This window comes from Tinamus guttatus, unplaced genomic scaffold (genome assembly GCF_059628265.1).
Source record: "Tinamus guttatus ecotype Peru unplaced genomic scaffold, ASM5962826v1 Tinamus_guttatus_pri_ptg000115l, whole genome shotgun sequence".
Classification (NCBI taxonomy): Eukaryota; Metazoa; Chordata; class Aves; order Tinamiformes; family Tinamidae; genus Tinamus; species Tinamus guttatus.
Window position 1 is genome coordinate 9945347 of NW_028288649.1, and position 22630 is coordinate 9967976.

Here is a 22630-nt window from a genome sequence, read left to right on the forward strand (position 1 = left end):
GGCCACAACTGAAAAGAGACCATCACCGTCCTCTGCACTCCCTCCCTTGAGGTATTTATATACACTGATTAGATCCCCTCTCAGCCTTCTCTTCTCCAGGCTGAACAGGCCCAGCTCCCTCAGCCTCTCCTCATAGGGCAGATGTTCCAAGCCCCTGATCATCCTTGTGGCCCTGCGCTGGACTCTCTCCAGCAGCTCCACATCCCTCTTGTACTGTGGAGCCCAGAACTGGACACAATACTCCAGATGCGGCCTCACCAAGGCTGAGTAGAGGGGCAGGATCACCTCCCTCGACCTGCTGGAGATGCTCTTCTTAATGCAGCCCAGGATTCCATTGGCCTTCTTGGCCACGAGGGCACACTGCTGCCTCATGGTCAACTTGTCATCCACCATGACACCCAGGTCTTTCTCCGCAGAGCTGCCCTCCAGAAGGTCGGTCCCCAGCCTGTACTGGTGTCTGGGGTTATTCCTCCCCAGGTGCAGGACCTTGCACTTGGCCTTGTTGAATTGCATGAGGTTTTTCACCGCCCAGTTGTCCAGTCTGTCCAGGTCCCTCTGGATGGCAGCGCAGCCCAAATATTAATTAAGCAAAGCAAATATGCAACATTAACAATATGTGTGACACATGCAATACATGTCTACACTTCTTTCGTTGTGGAGGGGTTTCAAGGTGAGGGCCTGGCATGGTGAAGCTGCTGCTCTTGCCATTGCTGATGCACTCAGTCCTCAAGTCCTGAGCAGAGTTTCTGTTGCTGGATTTTCTGCCACTGTTCTGAAGGGAGCAAATGAATACAAAGTAGTCTTCAGAACTAGGGAAGATGGCCCAATTTAGCTGAGGAGTAGATCAATATGTGCTAGCACTCTGTCAGGAACAGAACTGTGTCATCTTTCGCTATTGACAAGCATTCTCGGAAAAATATACAGATCCAGGGCAATCCATTATAGAGCTTTTACACTGAAAGCCAGCATCACAGAATGCTATAAGCTAAAAGAAGAACTTTCTACTCATCAAAAAAAGTAATTCCCTATTTAGTTACAGTGCTTTTTAGTGCGCTCATCAGTGAGACAGAAATTCCTTCCTTGCTTCAGATGATACATACAAAGGTCTTCTGTATTGCCAAGAGTCGTCTATCAAAGAAATTTCTCTTGGAGTTTTATTTATATACAGACTCTATTGCTCCAAGCCAATACTCTTTGAAGAAAAGTTTAATCTTCCTTGTGCGTTATGAACTGAAGGTTCAAAATATATTTTTAATATCCTCAGGGCTCATAAAAGCACATGACAAGAAAGGAGAAAAAGAGACCAAATGAAGCATAACTTTATCACAAAGCAATTTGGCTACAGTCCAGCAGTTATATATACACATAAGGAGCAGAGTGCTTTATAGGCACACTGTGAGCCACCGTTTCTACCTTTCCTCAGTCCAACAGTGTGTCTCAACCTGAAATCAAGAGTCAACAGGGAAGGGAATTTTAAAATGAGATTTTATGCAGAAGCTTGCCGTCACATTAATATCCCTTTTACTAGAAAGTAAGGGCTGTTTAAAACAAAGAGCAGAATCAAAGTTAGTTGCATTCATGAGCTACATATGCTCAGCATACAAAAATGCTTACTTTAGTCACACCCACTCCAGACAAAGCGTAGTGCTCAGAATGAGAGACTTTGGTGGATGTTTGGGTATTGTAATTTGGTTATCAGAATACAGAAATTGAGTGGGATTATTGACAATTGGCTCCTTTAATTCTGTAATAAAAGAATTAAATTCTGTACCCATCTCCTCTGTTTAGTCAAAATCTTAACCACACTTGCCTCCTGCAAGTACCTTCTGCAGTAAGGACCAGTAAGCACACATATTCCTCTGAATCACTCAGAACTGGTAATAAACACAGAAATAAAACTATGTTCCCCTTATAATGTAGATCCAACCTGGCAGACTTGTATCATCCAGGCAGAGCATCTTAAGATTTTTTTTTTTTTTCTTGGCTGTGTGTCAGCTCTTTGTGGCCTGTATCCACTGCCAGGCCCTCACTTCCTTTTGGATTTTGCTTGCCGGACTCTGGGCTGGCTTGCACTGGCCCTGCTACCAGTCTAGGCCTATAAATTAAACAAACTGCTGTGATTCAGATGTAACTATTGTGAGAGAAAAAGGGACTAAGACATAAAGCTCTTCTGCAAAGCTTAGCATCTGCACATAACATACCAGACTAATCAAATGAGATTTTTTATAGGCTAAGAAATTGAATACTTGGAAAGAAAGAATGTCTGTCTTACATATTGAATGTACAAGTGCCTCATAGCAAGAAACAGTGACTCTTCAAAACACATAATTATCATGACATATATGCACAAGAAGACAGAATTAAGCTGCACAGAATATAGAATTAAGCTACGTAAGGCATCATAATTCTGCGTGTTATTTTATTTATTTTTTTTACATTATAGTGCTTCACTTAGCAAGCTAAGGTTTTTTTAAGCAGATACAAGTCATGCTTTCTTTTTCTAAGCTATTTCTAGGGATTGCTATTTAAGAGACAAAAATAAAAACATTGCTATATGAGTATTGGCAATAATTTGCCAGCAGAGTCAATCTTGAATCTTCAGCATAAGAACCAACTTCTTTCATTTATAGAGTTATCTGTTATTAGCAAAATATTTGCTGTTGGATACATGGTTATTAGAAAAACAAAGCTGTTGCTGGATGCCTGATATCACCAGCGAAGTTTTAGACTGATTTTCTTTCCCTTTTCTACTGGGGAAACTCTGGATACCAAAACTGACACATTAGTCTTGAAAAGACTTCATTTGGAGAAAGTCAAACTGGCTCCTTTGATAAATTATCAGATTTCCAGTGTCACTGATAACATTTTGGCTGAATGTTTTGTATTTTTGAATTGTTGTTGAAAAAAAATACAAAGTGCAAAAAAGGAAACTATACTTAAAAAAAATTCCTTCACAACTAAACTGAAAGGGAATGTATCTGAAATTAAAATTACAGCTATAGCTAGAGTACTTTCTCTCTATAAAGTACCAAAACTTTGACAATGTCCATTAGCACAGATAATACAAGAATTTGGTGCTTTAAGCAAATAACTACCTCATTCTCCATCATCTTTGTAGAAGTCTGATGCCCATACTGAAAAAAAAAAAACTATTACTTTTTTCTTTACATTCTGCTACTGTAGATGACAGCCTGCACTGTACCCAAGAGCCAGTCTATTTATAAATAGGATATGTTTGTTAACTGACATATATGGTTGATGATGTCTGTGCTGATATTTTCACAGCAATAGTGTAAAAGATTTAAGAACAGTTTTCCCCAAGCTTTGCATGATAGATAGATTATGTTTTATTCAGCAAATTGCTTATTTCACAAGTTTCAAAAGACCCTGTAAATTCATTCCAAAAAACAGAAGTATTCCAAGAACTAGGTAGAAGGAAGGTGATAGATGAGATAACTTAAGAACAAGTTAAAAGATAAGTTTCAGTAAGAACAAGTAGGTAACTATGTTAACTCTGTGGAGCTATGTAGTGACTCAGATTTCATTAAAAGTATTTCTGCATCAGTTATCATTACTGCTCTGGTACAAAGCTTGAAATTATGAATTACTGTTTTTCTGTAGGGTATAAAATAAACATTCAGAAAGCCTCAAAGTTCTTTAGTCATTCAATTACACACTCAGAGGAGATACTGGCTGTATTAAACCCAGCCTGCTTTCAGAGTGTCAACAAAGAAAGAGTTAAAGGTTCCCGATGTGAGGCAGCCAAACAGAATGTAATGCTCTGGCTACAAAAATACATTGCAGAAAGAATCAACATTTCAATTTTTTACATGATATGCAATTGCATGATCATATGTTGTGGGCATTTCTATTATACAAAACTGCCACCTCCCATTAGAGAAAGCAAAAAATTTCCTGCATATGCACCCTCACTCTAATGGCTCAATGCATCATGTTATCTGTCTAACTGCCACAGTGGGGAGAGGGAGAGAAAGGTGGCAAGGATGATTTCCTGAGAGCAGACACAGCTCAGCACAACTGCGTGTTACAAAACACTCTGTTCCAAAATTCCACTATTAAGCAGGTAAAGGCTTAACTTACCCCCTCAAAATCTACATTCAATTTTATCTCAACACAGCCTGCCTCAGCTCTGGCAGTTTGAGCATATGACTTCCCAATTTTAATCTAACCATAATGTTTAATTTGCATGCAACAGCTAGTAGAGTTTGCAGTATACATTTCATATAAATTAATTTATGGACTCCAATGCCTCTACATTTCATTCTCCCCTGCCCCGATCTTGCTCCCCTTTTAGACCTCTAGTATCTTTTCCTTAATGAAACTCCTCGTTTCAAAATCCTCTAGTTTTCATTGAGCAAAAACAGAGAAGCTAAGCAATGCCTGTTAAAGCCATGTGACATGCTCTCATTATCCTTATGTGCACTACTTTTTTTTTTCTGCTCTAATTTCCTTTTCCTATTTCCCTCCAGATTAGAAAACTCTCTATTTTAGGAGATAACAACCTGCCTGATGTAATACATTTACCAGGTTATATTTATAACAATTAGCAAAATACACAGGATTATATAAAAATGCTGTTAAATCAATGAAATATATTCTGTTTACATGCAAAAGGCCTTAAGGACAAATCCATTAATATTCACAGCTTGCAACTTACTCCTTCCTGCCCCCCCCCCAAAATCATTACTGTGTCCAGTCATGATATTACATGGTGTTCATTATTTGTCAGCTGGCTTCTGGAAAGTACTAATTGTGATGGCTTATTTATAATTAAATACTCAGAATCTCTAGTTAAAGTGATAGAACTTTTCCTAAAATATTCTGGATTCCTTGTTTAGTAACTTTTATATATATCTTAATCACGTAGTGTACCCAAATAAAATAATTCTTCAGCATCTTTCTATGAACTGTTTCAGAAAGTCAGTCTCAATCCTTCCTTAGCACTCCACACAATCTCACATAAGCAACATCTGCTTTCCTTTGATTACTATGTTTTTGCAATCTATCATTGGAACTGTGTTTACAACTTACGGTCCCTCTTCCTTTTGGATTTTAAGAGATGATTTTTTGGTGTACTGAGGGATGTACTTTTATCCTTTTTAAAAAAAAAAGGCAACACATTTTCTTAAATCAGGGTACTCTCTCATATAGATTTATGGACCTGTATGAGTCATATATATATGTATGTATATATATATATATACACAAAATATCGTATGTGTATGTGCACATACACACACTTACATTTTTCTCAGTTTCTTCCTATAAACTGCCTAACTTTTGAAACTCTGCTGTTTCTGATATCAGGAGAGATGTAGCTCGTATTCACCTGAATACAATCATATTTTCAAATGATACTATTTTGCTTTTGAACTCATTATTTTTTTGAACTCATTTTTTTTGAATTTTTTTTTGAACTCATTTTATTCTCTTAAAAAAAAAAGAAGCTTCAAAGAGCACACAAAATTTGTTGTTTCTTATAAGTGAAAAAAAAATCACTGCCAAAACAGGCCACTCCACCTGCAAAGAAAATGTTTGCTTTTTCAACTTTAAATAACAACTGATAAGAACATAACTATAATAAATTTCTTCAAAATATTGTAATGATCATGATGTTGGTGTCTCCATCAGCAGAGTGCATCTAGAAATGGACAGGTCCACAGTCTGCAAAATAGAACATGTTGCAGAGCTGAGAGGATTTGCTAATACTACAGTCTCATACTTATTCATAATGTTTTGGCCAATTTTTCCATGAAAGAAGAAGAATTCTGTTGACTAGATGCACATTCATGTTGAAAAGCTCCCTTTTATAAAGTCTTTTTTTGTTTGTTTTCTATTGCTTTTTCCGTTAAGTAATGTCAAATATCTTTTTGCCTCTATAGTTCATGCCTACTATTTTACTTTTGTCTCTTAGGATGCATCAAGAGCTTTAACGGAGTTTGAGATTTTTTTTTGGATCAAATTCAAGAATTTTAACTTGTATTTGAAATTCTGCCAACGGACAACTTTCTGGAAGAAAGGGGCTAAAGATGGAACCGAACAAGAACTCATGCCACAGATTGGAACTTGATATCACTGTTCTGTCTGGTTATGCTTTTGTACAGGAGGATTTTGAAACACACTCTGAGGAGTTACATAAGGCTGTAGAGAGGATTAATCTCCCCAGTTCACCATTTGAATCCATGTGAGCACATGGTATAAAGAGGCTTTGAGCCTGCTCATTGAAAAGAATTATATTAACCCCATCAGTTGGAAAATAGTAGGTTTTAACCTTTTCGTTACTCTGCCACTCTCGAAAATTGCACTGCTTTCACTAAGCCAAAACAGTAAGAGGTTGCAATAGACAGAGCTGACTTGAGCATCACGCCACTCTGTCAAAAAATGTGGAGCTACTTCACAAATTCATCACAACTGCCAGCATAGGAGAAGGCAATTAGGCAGAGTCTTGGGCATAATTCAGTAAAAGGATTTGAGGATCAGGGACAAGCTAATGAAATTTTCAGCAGAAGGGAGAGATGTGATCACCAGAAGAAGTGATAATTTCTCCTTTTTAAACAAAGAGTAACCTAATGGGTGGTAAAACATAGGGACAAAAGTCAGCTTTTAGCTGAAGCCTAGCTGAAAATCCTCATAAAAATAAAACATAGCCTATCAGCAACCTAAGTGAGTAACCTGTAAAACTGTGAGAAAATTTGAAGTTACTGGTCAGACTTAGTAAAAGTATCAACACCACAATACAAATAACTGTACTTCTTAAAACACATATATAAAAGCTGCATAATTAAACAGTAATTACATATATCATTCACACAGCAACCATTCATATTAAGTGCAGCTGGAAGCCCAGGATGCCTATGCAAAAATGCTCATCTGCAAGCATCTGTAAGCAGTGAAGGGCTATCCCTATGTAACAGTATGCTAAACAGTAGGAAACTCGCATATGGATTTAGCTGCCTATCTCTCTGCTTCCAGTGGAACACGTCTTTTCTCAGCACTTATGCTTTTAATAAGTCATGCTGCTATTGTAAGGAGCTATTAGCTGATATCCCCACCAGTGCCACGAGAGCAAAGCATCCACTCAGTAAGAAAAATTTTGTCATATTCTCATTAAATTAGAGTAAAAAAAATCACAAGTAATTTTGATCACATTGCCAACAGGGCATTTTACCACCATCCCTTCCACTCCTGGATTTTATACTATATTTAGATAACATGAGCAAAACAACCACAAATGCTTTTTAGTGTTCTTATTTATAGGCCATATTTCTAAGGTGGAGCAGGGGTGGAACAGCAATAAGGTCATATTGCTATGGACTCTGCTGCTTGTCATGATACTGTCTCTATATAAGTTAGTCAATATCAATAGAAAACTAATGTTTCATATGGAAAATTCTGACGTTCATCAATTAGAAAGCTTTACTAAATGCCTCTTTACTAACTGCTAAGCTTATGTTTCCCACAGACATAGTGTATTTCAGGATACTGTTAAAACTGGCAAGTCATTTTATAGAAAAGAGGTACTATACAGGTTCCATGAACTACTATTGTGGCACTGAACTTTCAAAATATTACAGAATTTTAGTGAAATACTTTGATTTTCAGACAATAATTAAAAGCATCTTTAAACAGTTTGATGGAAAAAAGCAATTTACTTTTTGTAAAAAATAAGACCTTTAAGAAAACTTAAGTTTCTTCAAAGAAAATTAAACCCATTTTTAATACAAAAAAAAAAAGTTTTGCTTGCTGTACTGGAGCCTGTGCTATCCTGAAGCCACATTATCGAGCTGTATACCTGTGGCTGAGGCTATAGATTACAGATTATCTCTCAGTCTGGAGGCTTATTTCTTTTCCCTCTGGTTGTTGCTGATGTTCATCTGAGAACTGTGTTATGCCATAGATTTTTTAATGGTCTTTTAGCCATAAGTGCAGTTATGCAGTAACTCTGAGAGAGACTCTGACTTTGATTCCTTCTCCACTTATATTCCACTATCCTAATATAGTGTCTTGTTTCTGAGCCCTCTTTCAGATAAGAGTACAAAGTTATTAAAACATCTGTTCTCCAACACTATTGGGAAGGGTCAGGCAGAATCTTTGTTTTTACACTGATTCTTGAAATTAAAGCAGACACCGCACTGAAGGTCCCCAAAAGTCCATTACTCACCAGTGGCCATCACTGATGATGCAGTGTTTAACATAAGCTATAAGTAAGTTGTAAGTAGTTCATGCACGCTAAAAGGCCAAACTGCTTTTAATTAAAGGAAGGTTGAGGGCTACTGCAGATTCCAGGGCTGTAGTTATGAGAACAGATTGCTTTTAAAGGCTAGAAAATGGTTTCAGACATAGGGAATGATAGTTTCTGGAAGTAATCAAGGTACGACCTTTCCAGCAGTTGAAAATTGAGAGCTTACTTGGCATTGATTATAGGGCTTATTGTCACATCCTCATGGGCTGTCTGCAAAAAAGAAAAACACTAAAATCTGTTGCTTATTAGCACTTTAGTTTTGAGACTTTTGAAGACCTTTTAAACTTTATGTTCTAGCTTTTAAGTTTCTTTAGAGTTTTTTTGCAGGGAGAAAAAAGAAAAGGAATTTCTGTATGTAGTTCTTTAGCGTAGAATTAATGTACTTTCAGATCACTAGAAACAAAATCCAGAGCGTGAGTTCTCTTCCCAGCTGCACTAATAAATCCCAAGTAACTTGTTCTGCAAGGTTACTCTGTATTTACATTACCATCCTCAACAACTAAATTTGTTGTAGATATTTTCAACCAACTGTAGCAATCTGTAATCTCAGAAGCAGCCCTAACAGTCCTCTTTAGATAGCATATCAACTTGGCACAGAGAGTGTGTCAAGGCTAGATGACTCAAACCTACTAGAGCATTTTTGTTTAAACATTACAGAATGAACAACTTTTTCTGGCATAGAACCAGAACTGTTTAGGCGGTTTTAAAGCTCTCAAGATTTTTTTGAGTTTCTGCAAAGCAGTATTAAGAAAGAGTTTAAAAAATAAAATTATCATTTTAAATTCTCCTCATCTAAAACCGTCCCTGAGGTGTTCTTGTAACATCAGCCATCAGTAACCACTGCTACGGTGACTGCTTCTACGTTTTCTCCACCAGGACCTTTTGCCTAAGGAGACTTTGCATTTTGTGATTGTATGTTGAAGTTACTGATGTTCATTTAGGCTCGCAATAAAGCCGACAGAGCAAGCCTGTAACTCTGAACAGAGGATTAAAGGCAGGTACCTAGTTACATAGGCTTCCTAAAGCGATAATAGGACATTAAAATTTTACTCTCTGATGACAGATCCTGCCAATCATTATTCTCCCAACTATGTTCCTGGCATTTACTTTGGCACCAGTCCAACTGACAATTACTTTCAGTATCAGGGGAGTCTCAAGGTAGCCATACAATCATTTTGGGGCAGGTATTCTGAAAGTTCTTTTGCCTTAAAATGCTTTTTTAAAAAAATGTCTGTGACAGACACCTTTTTTTTTTTTTTCCCTGACAGTGTTGAATAAGCTTAACTGTATCATAAATTCAAATATTTTTTCCAGAAACAACACACTGCTAAAATTGATGAATGATTTACCAAATGCAGTGTCTGTACTATGCAGTTCTGTTGACAAAATAAGAGTATTTTTAAGATAAATCTTGCTTTTATTCAAGAACAGTCTCATGTTATTTTAATACTTATTCATTTCTTCTTTCCAGTTGTACAAAAATATGTGAAAATGGAAAATATAATAGTAAGAAAATTTATTCCTACTGAGAAAATGTCTTGGAATGGCTTTGATTCAGATTATATGCAAGGATGCAAGTAGGATGGATTGTGCGAATTCTTTTATCCTAAACAATTTCCCCTTTACCCATTTATCTATGGTTCAGTTGCTTCATTGATAAGCAAATTAGCCTGCATTTTTTTGTGCCTGCATTGCTCATACCTGTTAAAGTCCTGAAGCACCCCTTCATAGCACAAAGGAACCACAATTTATCCTCTAGGACCAAGGCAGTGAAATGAATATAGTAGGTTTACTTCTTACATTTACATACATTGAAATCTCTTTCTCACTGTGTCTAATCAGCACTCTGCAATACTAGGGAAAAGCAGCCCTTATGTTTCTGGGTTAAGATATTTTTTTCCCCACACTCATGTAGGATTTACAAATCTGAAATTACTTTCTTTGGATAACCTTCCTCAAGAAGCTATTGGAGTCTCTTTCAAATGCTAAAAGACTAAGAGGAGGAAGCATTCAACAGCACCTTCAAATAAGTCCAAAATTCATATTATGAAAAATAGCAGTCGTGAGCATAACTCAACTAGTCAACCTTTCTCTCTTTTGTATTAGTCAGAGAAAGAGGGACTGTCTTCCCCAAGTTTCTAAAGGACTGCCTATTTTTTTTTGACAGTGTATTCCTGTTGCTAGAAAGAGAGAATTTTTAAAGGTGCTTAATAAAATAGTAATAACATCGGACAGGAAAATATTTCAGTAGCAAAGATGTAAATAAGATCTATGAGGAAAATATATAGCCTAAACACATACCTAGAAACTGTGCATTTAAACAGAAGTGATGTTTAACAGATACCTATAGATCATTAAGCATGTGAGAAGGCTCTAATAGCACCCGGGAAGTAGCAATCCTGTTTGTATCTCACAATTAATGTCATCTCTGATGGGTGACATGGCTCAAAGATCACAAGAAACCTGGCAATAGAAACACCTATTATGTAGACTGAAGAGCCTGATATAAATGACAAACTGAAGAGGGTGCACCTTGGCTAACTTCCGTCATTGTTTTCTTTCTCTTTTCCTAACCTCGTTCGTAAATGCCTCACCATAAGAACTAGAGATTTCAGAGGGCAACTCAAAATTTACCAAAGTCTGTGAAGCTGCTTAATGTTCAGAAAATGTTTATGTGACACTGTGTATTTGAAGTAGAATACTGACACATTTTGAAAATTATGACTATGTATTTGTAGCTAGAGGCTAAACAGAATGAGTTGCTTAGACCAGTCAGTTCTGAAGATTTTAATGAAGAGGGTGAAAATGTTACCTACCCATTTTTTATCTTAAGATAAATATTAATTTTGAAATAAGGAAGTTAGCCATAAGAGCCAGGACTTCAACATTACAAGAATTAGATACCGTGTCACACTGAATCCAGAAAAAACAGTGCCTCATAATGCAATTTAGGACTCTTTTCTGTGTGGCTTTGTAACTTGTCATGCAAATCACTTCAATTACATAAAATCGTTAACACAAATATGAACACAATCACAATGGGTATTGCAACAGTGTGTCCTTATTTAATTGTATTCCTGTAAATCTGATTAGACATACAAAATCATTACACACATATTGTATTCTATATAGATTTAAGTTTCATACTTTCAAACTAAAAGGAAAACAAAGAAAGAAAAACTTACCATTCTTCTTATAGAACATGATTTCTCCTTTGAATTCTACCTTTTCCTCCAGTGACTTCTCTATTTGAAGAATCATCTGTTCATTTGTTTCAGCACCAAGTAAAAATTTACAACTGCAGCTCTTCTGCATGACTTCAGTTCGTGCAAATCCAGCAAGCTCACAGAAGCCATCTGAGCAGTAAACTATTGGGAATCCCTTTGCCACCTGAGCATTTGCAAGGATGAAGTTGCTATCTGTAGAAGAATAAAAAGTAAAACACGCATTATGGTCTGAATTCTACATCGTTTGACAACTTCTTTTAGTTTTGTAGGCAGGCACAATTGCACATGGGCTTCAAAAAAGTCTCAGGTGCCTGCGAAAAAGACTGCAATCTTTATTCTGGACCATTAGTCTGAACTGAAATCAAATATCATAGCCCTAAGAGTACCTTCATTCAGTGGTTCCTCATGGCTATGTACACACCTCATCGCATCCTCATGCAGTAATTTAAGATCACTGCCTCAGAGCTGCTTAGCAGCTATAAAAATTAGCACATCAAAACAACCACCTGCGCAGAGAGTGGTGATGAACATGGAAGTTTTGGAGAAGATTCACAGGTGCTAAATTATGCTGTCACTCAGATTCCTCTAGGACACAGCTATATCTTAAAAATAGCTGATCTCCCTTTGCTCTCCATAGGTGAAACCTCATCTTTCTCAACATCCAAACTCATTTCTTTTATGCAATCCTTCAGAGAAACCCTTAAAAATAGAACTGAGAAATACTCTGGATGCACATGGAATCATTCACCCTCTATTTTTATTTTCTTCCCCCCTGCCTTTTTTTTTAATGAGATTTCATTCAAAATCAAATATCTTTCAGTGACCTAACATAATTATTTTGTGTAGAAACAGACATATCAAAGATGTCCTACACTGACTCCATAATACGTTCTTTTTACTCCTACAATGTATTTAGGTGATGATTAAGGAGTATTAAAATCCATATTTTGATATGAAAACATTTGGACACGAATGAATAAAAGGAGAGGTTCTCATGTGAATTCAAACCATTGAGCATATTTTGTAGGTGAATAGCTCCAAATGGCATTTCCACCCTATGGAAATGTCTTTGAAGGTGCCTTAAGTTATCATCCTCAGCTTGTGTTAGCAGCTCCAACATTATAGGGTTTTTCAAATTAGAATAGGGACACTTTCCAGATGTTACATAAAAGCCCTCATACAGATTTTTTGTCTGTTTTTCCCTATCTTCAAGGGGAAAAAAATAATGCAGTTTTGTGACAGGACTCTGTCTACACTTCACGTTGAGGGAAGAAGAGCTATTTTTTGTCTGTTGCTCATTAAGACAGGTTTACCCTCCAACTTGCCCATGGGAAGTTAGGAGCAGTTTAGTCCCAAGACAGACACCTGTTACTTTTCAGAACGATGTGCCTGTGGATGTACGTGCGTGCATCAAAGAAAAACACTATTAGCTAACCCCACATCCCTTGACAAATATTTATTCACAAAAGTGAATAATTTCAAATGGAAAATTCAGGCTGGTATGTCTAATCCCCATATAGGGATATATTATTCATGAATGGGGAAGGCAAGAACAGAATGCATAAAATAAAATATAGCAAAAATAAATCTAATTTAACTGTCACATGAGTTTTACATCCATGAAATTCATTGGCTACATTACTCATTATTCACCTAAGGGATAAAATTCTGTGGCTGATATTGATTTCAATAATTTTAAAACAGTGATGAGGTTTATTAAATGATTAATTTGTTCTCAAGGCTTTGCTTCAATTGTCCTTTGCTCAAATCTAATTAATGTCTTTCAATAAGGGATTGTTAAATTAAAATAGCTTTTCCTCACTTACCGAATGACTATTTTTAAAATGCATTTTAGTTCAGTGCAGTGCTTGACTTAGCTTGCCATTTTTATTTGCCTAACTAGGGAATAAGTATCATTACCAGTCATGCACTGACATGCTGCTCCCTCTGTTAACACAAAACTAAATTTCCACACTACCCAGAGGAATAAAATCATATGCTTGCACTGGAGTTTAATGATGGTGTTGCAGTGTAAGACCTGCTGATCATGCATCCCAAACCTATCAGTAGCTATGAAAATAATTTTCTCCTGGGTTTCTTATTATATGAGATTAATTATGCAATGTAAAGACATTCTTTAATTTATGTAAATGTTTTGAATTGCATTAAGCAGAATATAGAACACTGAAAGGACAAAACGGGTAGGGAGGATGCTATCTGAGTGTAGGAGGGCTAGAATATCATTATGAACAAGAATACAGTGCAGCTTGCCAAGTGTATCGTGATTTTATGAAAAATTTAAGATGGCCAAACTCTTCTTTCATTTGCACCAAAATAAAGTCATGTCATTTTTGATGACTTTAAGATTCATAACAGGAAAAAAAAAAAAAAAAACAGTTTACTTCTACAAGTCCATTCCAAAAACTCCTAGAATCAGAGACCTTTTTCCATTAATATCAGCAGATGTCTGATAATGCTTGTGAGCCTGATTTTGCTGCGCTTTTGGAGGACAACAGTAAAGCATCAGCTTCAGAAAAATAAAATCAGGATTATGATTTCTGTATGTTTTGAGCTTAAAATCTTCAAATCAAATAATAAGTGATGCAGCTATAATCCCAAACTAGTAGATAAAGGAAATAGGTAAATCATTTATTCTAGCAATTCCTTGTAATATTTAAAGATCAAGCAGCATAATTTTGTCTGGTAACCATTTTCACCATATTCTCAAGCGATGTTTATTCGGTGATAATTAACATTTAAAAAAGAGACAAGAGGCCTAGACAAAGAAATCCAACAACATTTTATAAAGTTTTTCCTTTAGCAGCAATGTAGCTGAGATGGATGAATACAGCTGAAGTATTCCATGTGTATCCATTTTTTTAAAAAGTATTTCAAAACAAATGTGCTTCTATGCTTCTTTTCCTTTGTATTCATTTTCTATGAAGAATGAATGACTCTTTTCATGTGAATATTTGTAGAAAGTGTTATTAGGAGCTGGCATGCCCGCATTTGCTTTGGAAGCAGTACATATTGGAGTGGATAGGACAGCAATCATCAGCAGAAGACCTGTGTGTTTTCTGAAACTTTCACCAGACATATAGCACAAACTCAGGCACAATTAAACAAGCTGAAATAGAATATAGCATGTAATGCTAAAGGACAGGATGGTTAAACTTTTAACAACAGAGTGTCAGAATTGATATTAATGAAAAGCAAAGTCTACTATGCAATTCACTCCTTCATAATTAACGAGCACAATTTATCTGACCATAATGAGATGGTGACAGATTTAGCAAGGGAGTGATGAGTTTAGATGTGACATCTTATTTAGAGAAAAATGACAAAAGGATTCTTTCCTTAATATGCTAGCTGTCTGTTATAAGTCTTATAGTAGTGTTTCCACAGCTGAGAATAGCTGAGAAATTAACCTTTTGCCCTGGTTTCAAAATAATATTAAGTCTGATAATGAAAATGCTTCATGGTGCACAACACTCCTACTTACAAAAAAAGTTAAAACTGTAATGCAGTTTAGCAGGAGATTGGCAAAACCACCTCCCAATCTAGTTGATACATACAAGGTGTAAATCATTTAAGGGAGGAAAAAAGTCATTTAAGACACTCACACTCAATGCTTAATGACCTTCAGTGCCATTAATAAACTACACCAGCATGGCTTTCTTCATGAAGGAAACATCCAAACCAACAGGAAAACCCCAGACAGCACCTATTCCTAGGGAAATGTGCACCAAAAAGCCAAGACAGTATCACAGACAAGGCAGGTGAAGGGGACTGCAAAAATCCAAACCACAAAAGCACCAATTTTAAGGGAGGTGATCTTTCACTGGATTCCAGAGAAACACGGATGCACACACATGCATTAGCAACTCTGGTACTGCTAACTTCTTATCACAAGAGACCTTTCAAGTAAAACAGTTATCAGAGCTGTAAAGTATGTGGATGATTTAAGACAGCTGGACATATACCTAGACTTCAGAGCCTATATCATCTAAAGTCATGGAGCATCAAGACAAAAATTGTAATAAATAAAATAAATAAGTTTGAGTGAAGTATTTTCTACATTTAGGATTTATGCCATTTTAATTTTTAAAGTGGTTTGTAAATAAATTTAAAAAATCTTTTCATAGAGAATAAAGTTGGGAAATATTTGGCAGGGATAACTTTGAAGTCCTTTAACATTTAGCTTAATTAGGAGAAGAAAATATATATATATGTATAGATAGATAGATAGATAGATGTGTATATATAGATGTGTATATATATATACACACATCTTCCCAAATATATATATATGTATGCATCTCCTTTCCTATATATCTTTCCTATATAGGAAATAGAAGTAGTCTAGAATATCTCTTTTCACCTTTTTTTTTTTAATTTACCTGGTGTTACACATTTAGTATGCATAATAATTTAAAAGCTATATATAAAGTTGAACCAAGGTGGCAATGAAATGTCCCTTTTACCAGTCTTAAAAGCTGTGTTAATTTTGAAATATAATCATTAAAGATTATTACTTTTAATTTCATTTCAGCAGCTTTATTTGTGCTATTACTGCACAGAGACTGACTGTGCATATTACTGATCCAACTAAAAAATATATTGCAATGTTCAAATATATACAGCTGAACCATGAATTTTTATATGTATTAAAATGCTGCAAATAGAATAGCACTGATGGAAAAGTAAAATACAAAAAAAAAAAAAAAAAAAAAAGGAAAAAACTAGCAGTGAAGAGACACTGCAACTGATGAGTCACCAGCATGGTATAACAATGTACAGAATCATTCAGAGCTTTCTCAACGGGAATTAAAGGTGCTTGTTAACTTGGCAGAAATGAAACCTTTATTATCCCTGAGACAAACAAACAGATAAACAAAGCTATTGTTTGGTTGGAAACATAAACAGTTTTCTTCTGTGATGTCTAGTGCAGAGCAAAATTCCTGTCTCCACAGGAAACATATTTAGTAATTTCTCCAATAAAGTAAGTACAAATTTTAAGTTCATCCTCACAAGGGCCATCTGTGTAATGCAGCTATACCTAAGTTGTTTTTTTTCCAGACTATTCTGATAGTTTACATTTAACCTTGTCTGTAGATAGGACAGCTATAACTCAGACTAAAACATCAAGGTCTCAGGTGCTCAAGTCATATAAATCCACAATTTAAGCCTGCATTTAACTCCAAGGACATAGCTGAGGAAAATGATTTGCAGATCAGTAGTCTTCATGAAAAGAGACATTTTCAAATACAAGAGTCACATCATTGTCAGACATCTGCATATCTGATCTGGTATATACCTTTTGCTACTTCTTGCTTAAAATCAGAAATAAGTTTTAAAATGAATTTTACAGCTGTCCTAAGCACTAGCTTTGCCACCTATTCCCAAGATTTGCACCATTGTACAATATTTTTTAGCATTAGTGTCCTACATATGCCATTATTAAGTACCTTGCCTGCTGAGCCTGTTATGTACTGCTGCAGTGGTTAGCACTGTGGATATTTGTCCTCACCATATGTACAGATGCTGATGTTGCAATATGCTGATGAGCAAGCAGATGTTATGGATGGTGCAAATAGAAGTAGTTGAATATAGGAACTAGACTAACTGACTGTTATTACTACACACCTGAGGGAAAGCAAGCAAGCTACATATTTTGGACCTAGCGTGAAATGACTTTAAAATATAATTTTCCTGTCTCATTGAATTTTAATGCTCCGTTCTTCCTATGAGACAATGTTGATTATGGAGTGGTAGCCCAGGGGGTTAGAAAATATCCTGATGACAAGACTATTGGAGAGGGAGGACTAGATTTCTTTACAATGTGATGATTTAGGGTTGAAGAGCTATTTAACTACTATTGAGAAAGTTTCATCTTATCACTTGAAATACATAGAATCTGTGGAAATTTATTTCCCCACTGGAAGTGATGATGGGAAAGCCCTGTGATACAGTGTGTTCAATAGTGGAAAGAAAGTTATGAGTAAGTATATAAAGAACTTTTTTTTTTTTTTTTTTTTAGCTCAGAAATATAAAGGAATCTGTGGACAAAGTTGAAAAGCTTCATGGCTCTTGTTTAGACTGTGCAAGGCCAGCTGAAACTAGTTTCTGTTCAAATGCTGAGCTCGGGGAACTAATAGTCATGATTCATGAAATGAATGAAGGAGAACAAATTGCATTTGCAGTCCCTGAAGCAGGCCATGGAATAACCCAGGAACAAGAGCAGGACAAGCTGTACCCTCAGAATATGCATGTGTGAGTGCCACATATGTACTAATTCTCCTCTGGCAGCACTGAGCTTCTTTGCAAAACAGCTTATCACCTGCACAGAAGTGATCAACTTAAAAACAAGAACAGATCTTAATGAGATGGCAAAAGGGAGATCACAGGTAGCATTTGCACTAGATGATGGAGCTTCCAACCACGGCTATTAGAGACCCACTTGGCCCTGTACATAGTAACAACACATAGCTTTTGTATACTATTTTCATTCCTATATGCAAGATACACAAAAAGCAGTACCCAGACATTCCTCGTGTTAAAAAACCCCATCCATTCAAATACCACACAAACCATGCATTAGTGTGCGTGCATTAACATTCAGCATTTCATACAAATGCTATAGCTATATGACCTTAAGTTAATACTTGAAGTGGCTCAAAGGCATTTTCATGTACACTAGCTCATATGCATCATTTCTGGGGTGTTCACTGTCACTTTAACAGTCCTCTATAGCTCTCATAGCAATGTGAAACTACCTTATAAAAGCTTCTGCTGATGATTTGTCTTTATAATGATTACCCTTCACTATTTAGATGCCAACACAGTGCCAGGGCAATAAGGCTAAAAGTAAGCATTCTGAGCATTTGCGGTTTACATGCTCTTCTCACTTCCTGAAAGATAATAGAAATCTTCAATCAATGTTAACTTCTATGTCTCCTATGTGTCTGTTCCTATGAAATGACTTCCCTGATAACAGCAGGAATTTCAGTATATAGTTTTCTCAAGATAAGCAACAACTAATCTAAAATGATACTGTGGAAAAGAAGTTTGGTTACAGAATGTTCTGCTAACAGGTTGACACAAATTATGTCAAAAAGTGCTTCAGAAGCTGGTGAGCAGTGTCCAGGGAATGCCACTTTCAGAGCAGGCAGAGCTCTACACTCCACTATTTATGAAGAGTTATGCTGCGGACCCCAAGCTCACCCTTGCTGGAGCTTGGTTTCCTCTTAAATCAAAATAAGAGAATGCATTAATGTTGCATTCTTGAATAAAACCCATGAGCAAAACTTCTTTTTGCGCACCTTGCTGTGAGCTTCCCAACTGGCAATGGCCTTGTGAAACATCCAGATGGGAAAATGCTGAAAACTGTGGACTACTTGTTGTTGAAAAAAAAAAAAAAAAGGCAGAATAACCATAATGGAAAAGTAAAGTAGGAGTCTGAGAGGCACATAGGCAAATGTTTCTTATAATTAAGCTATTATGGAGAGCTGTCTTTCAGGTAGTACCTCCTGAATGATTGGCATTGATTAGGGCAGGAGCACCTGGGCCTTGATCTACAGATTTTTGCAGAGATCCTAACAACTAAGGAAGAAACTGCTTAGGGAATCTGAAAGACATGCCAAAAAAAAAAAAGCTTCTCTGGAGAAAGATTCAGATTTTGGCTGAAAAGGGGGAGCACTGTTTGAGAAATTCAAAGCACATGGAACTGCTTTGCAGTAAGGAGAACAAATGTAAATAGGCAGGAAAACATCAGGTTTTTGTTTTGAGAAGAAGAAAACCTAAGAAGAAGACCTGAGAAGAAGAAATAAATAATTTGGTCTCATTGTTGTCTCAGTGAAAGAAAATCAGGCACAATAAAAGCTAGCTGTCAAAAAATCCATGCATTCAATCTCAGAAAACTTAAGCAATACAAACAAGACGCAGCGTACAAAATCATGAAGGAACTGAAGATACTTCATTATTCCAAAACCCAGACCTTTGTTTTCCATCTGCTTGCTTTGCTTTGTTTTAGTTCTTTGTAATGGAAATAAGGAACCTACATAACACAAAACAACCATTGGCATATGCCAATAATGTTGTTTTCATTCTAAATCAAAGATTTGAAAAAAAAATTACTTAGTAAATCAAAAGAAGTAGTATTTCAGCATTCAGTAATTAATCCAAAACAAATCCAATACCCCTGGCAAAAAAAATCTATTCATTATTGTGCAGTGACTCAGTAGTGTTAGGTAATCAAGCAACATTTCTTTTTTTTTTTTTTTTTTTGGTCAAAAATAAAAGTTTTGCTTTTAACTAACTTCCACTTACTGGTCAAAAAAGTTTCAAGTAAATAAATTTTGCCATTTTACTTTCAAGACAATGTTGACACTATTTTTAGCCTAAAGGAGCAAAATATGCAGAAGCTGCAATCAAACACCAGTGACACGGGAAGTCTGAAATCTTGCCTTGGCTTGCTAAAGCACAATCTAAAGAAAGTCATTCCAAATGCCTTAACCAAATGGCAATAAAATACTTGTATCTGACTGGAAAACTTTGAGAGAGAGATAAATATCTTACTAACTCAGATATTGTTGAAATATTCTGTAGTAAGCCTCCTGCTTATACCATGGCTTGGTCCTCTATTTCATCAAGTAGAAGTGACACTGAATACAGATGGGAAAAAATATTTCTTAAAAAAAACGTTAATGACACATAGGCTTTATAGCACAAGCTGCACAAGGTTCTATAAACTTATTGAAATCAGCAGAGGTTAAAAAAAGACAAAGGTGTAAATGACAACTTACTGTTACATACTGTTACATACTGTAACATTTCCTACGCTATCCAAAGCTATAAATTCAGCATCTAGAGCATCCCAAAACACTCTTTGTTTTGAATATAGAAATTATTCAGAGAGTCTATAAACCATTTCACCAATTTATCTAGCAGTATTGCATACAACAGCAGTAATGATTTTGTCTATTTCGTATCCTTTTGCAGTTCAGGTAGCCGTAACACTGAAGAGATGTTAACATCTCCTTCAGACAACTAAACCTCAGTACCAAGGTCAGGATGCTCAACTGCCCAAGAATGGTGTGGAGTGACTTCTAAGGTATTACTGAGGGTAGATATTTAAATTTATCATATGGGAAACCTATGCAGACTAAAGTCTCTCATGTCTAAGGCAGACTGAACACTCTCTTAAAGCACAGGAACTGGATGATATAATTAAGTACATAAGGCACTAGAGAATTCAGATTAACATTTTAATACTACCTGCATGTCATTTTTACTTACCAAGCAGATGCTCCTGACTGCACCCCTGTGTTTTCTTCCTGTCCGTAAATGGCAAAGAACATCTATAACTAAGTGAGGTTCTGTCTTGGTTGTAAAGTCTTACTGGGATAGAGGAAAACCTCATATTTTTCTGGCTGTTTTGTTGCTTTTCCTTTTATTCCCACAAAATAAGGTGACTTTAAGTAAAGGCTAGGATGTTCATATTGTATTATGTTGTAAGAAAATCATTTCAAGCCTCCTCATATGTAAATATGAGCAAATAGGGTAATGACACATTTTGTGCACAATGGTATGGCGTAACTTCCTTCAGTTTTAATAATATTAAAAGTTGTGTTTGAAAACGTCACAAAAACTACCATTTGCTTATTAAAAGCAAACCAACCAAAAAGCATTGAAACTTGGCCTGTTCAGCCTGGAGAAGAGAAGGCTGAGAGGGGATCTAATCAGTGTATATAAATACCTCAAGGGAGGGAGTGCAGAGGACGGGGATGGTCTCTTTTCAGTGGTGGCCACTGATAGGACTAGAGGAAATGGCCGGAAACTGAAACATCAAAAATTCCATAGGAACTTAAGGAAAAATTTCTTAACAGTGAGGGTGACAGAGCACTGGAACAGGCTGCCCAGAGAGGTTGTGGAGTCTCCTTCTCTGGAGATCTTCAAAACCCGCTTGGATGCAGTCCTGTGCCACGTGCTCTAGGTGTCCCTGCGTATGCAGGGGGGTTGGACTAGATGATCTCTAGAGGTCCCTTCCAACCCTAAGCATTCTATGATTCTATGATTCTATGATTCTATGATTCTAAAACAAACAAATACTCCCACACAAACAGAAAAAAAAATGCACAGTATATGGTATAGTGGATACAAGCAGAAAAAAACTAACAAATGTTCCACAGTGCTTTATGTACCTTAGTGCCATAGTAAAGCTACGGGTCTGCTATTTGCAACCTGGTAACCTTTACCTAAGCCGTCGAGGCAGTGTTTCCAGGGCCTCTGTGGCGTTATTGCTCCTTTATTCTTCTCATGCTCTTGCTCTCATGCTGCTCTCATAGCTGTGTACTTGCAAACTCCTATAGCGTGCCACAGAAGGTTCTCATGGGAAGCCTCAAACAAACACTGGCACAAAGAATCATCCCTCATTCTTCCCATTTCCTTACCTCACTTTGAAAAAAAAATATTTTATGAAAGAGAACCAAAGCACTGTGTGCAGAACAGTAGATAACAGACTTTTAAAAACTCAAATAAAGATATTCTCTAGTAATTTATGTACACATAGGTTTAAAACCCATGTTCTGCATCAGCACCTAGTTCTCACACTCCCTCCAGTGTTAATAACACCATGAATGGAAATGGGTCCCAATGAAATGTAGACAGTACTAAGGGAAAGCAAGGTGAGAGATCCTCTTTGCCACTAGCTGCACTGCAGAGAACCCCAGGGGAAGATGCCCATCTAGGGATCCTGTCACTACTCTTCCCAGATGGTCACTGAGAAGAGTTTTCCCTCTTCCCTTCTGGCTTTCTCTCCTTTATTCTTTTGTTTTTCTGCTATACCATCTTTGTTAGTGTTAATGCGTGCAATCAGCCATAGATGGCACTACTAAATCTCTATGCCTGTAAGCTTCTCTCAATATCTGCCATGTAACACAAACTTTTAATTCATTCCTTATTCTTATCCTCTGCTCTTGACTATCTGGCTTTCTCAGGTCCCTATGCTTTCCCTGTCACTTAGTTGACCTCATCAGTAACCTAACAGAGAAGTACTACTTTTTTTTTTCTCCTTGGGTTAATGTCCTTCTCAATTAGAAGGATGAATCCTGTGGTCAAATGAGATCGGAACATCTGTGCA

The 22630-nt window shown here is 36.4% G+C and overlaps 1 protein-coding gene across 2 annotated transcripts in view; it reads right to left on the reverse strand.

Moving 5' to 3' along the window:
• KCNH8 (potassium voltage-gated channel subfamily H member 8) overlaps nucleotides 1-22630 on the reverse strand; it is a 167623-nt gene that overhangs the window by 99198 nt on the left and 45795 nt on the right. For both annotated transcript variants that reach the window (XM_010223299.2, XM_088521180.1), the window contains exon 2: nucleotides 11449-11682. In XM_010223299.2, the coding sequence (XP_010221601.1) occupies nucleotides 11449-11682 (234 nt within the window). The remainder of the gene's footprint in view (nucleotides 1-11448; nucleotides 11683-22630) is intronic.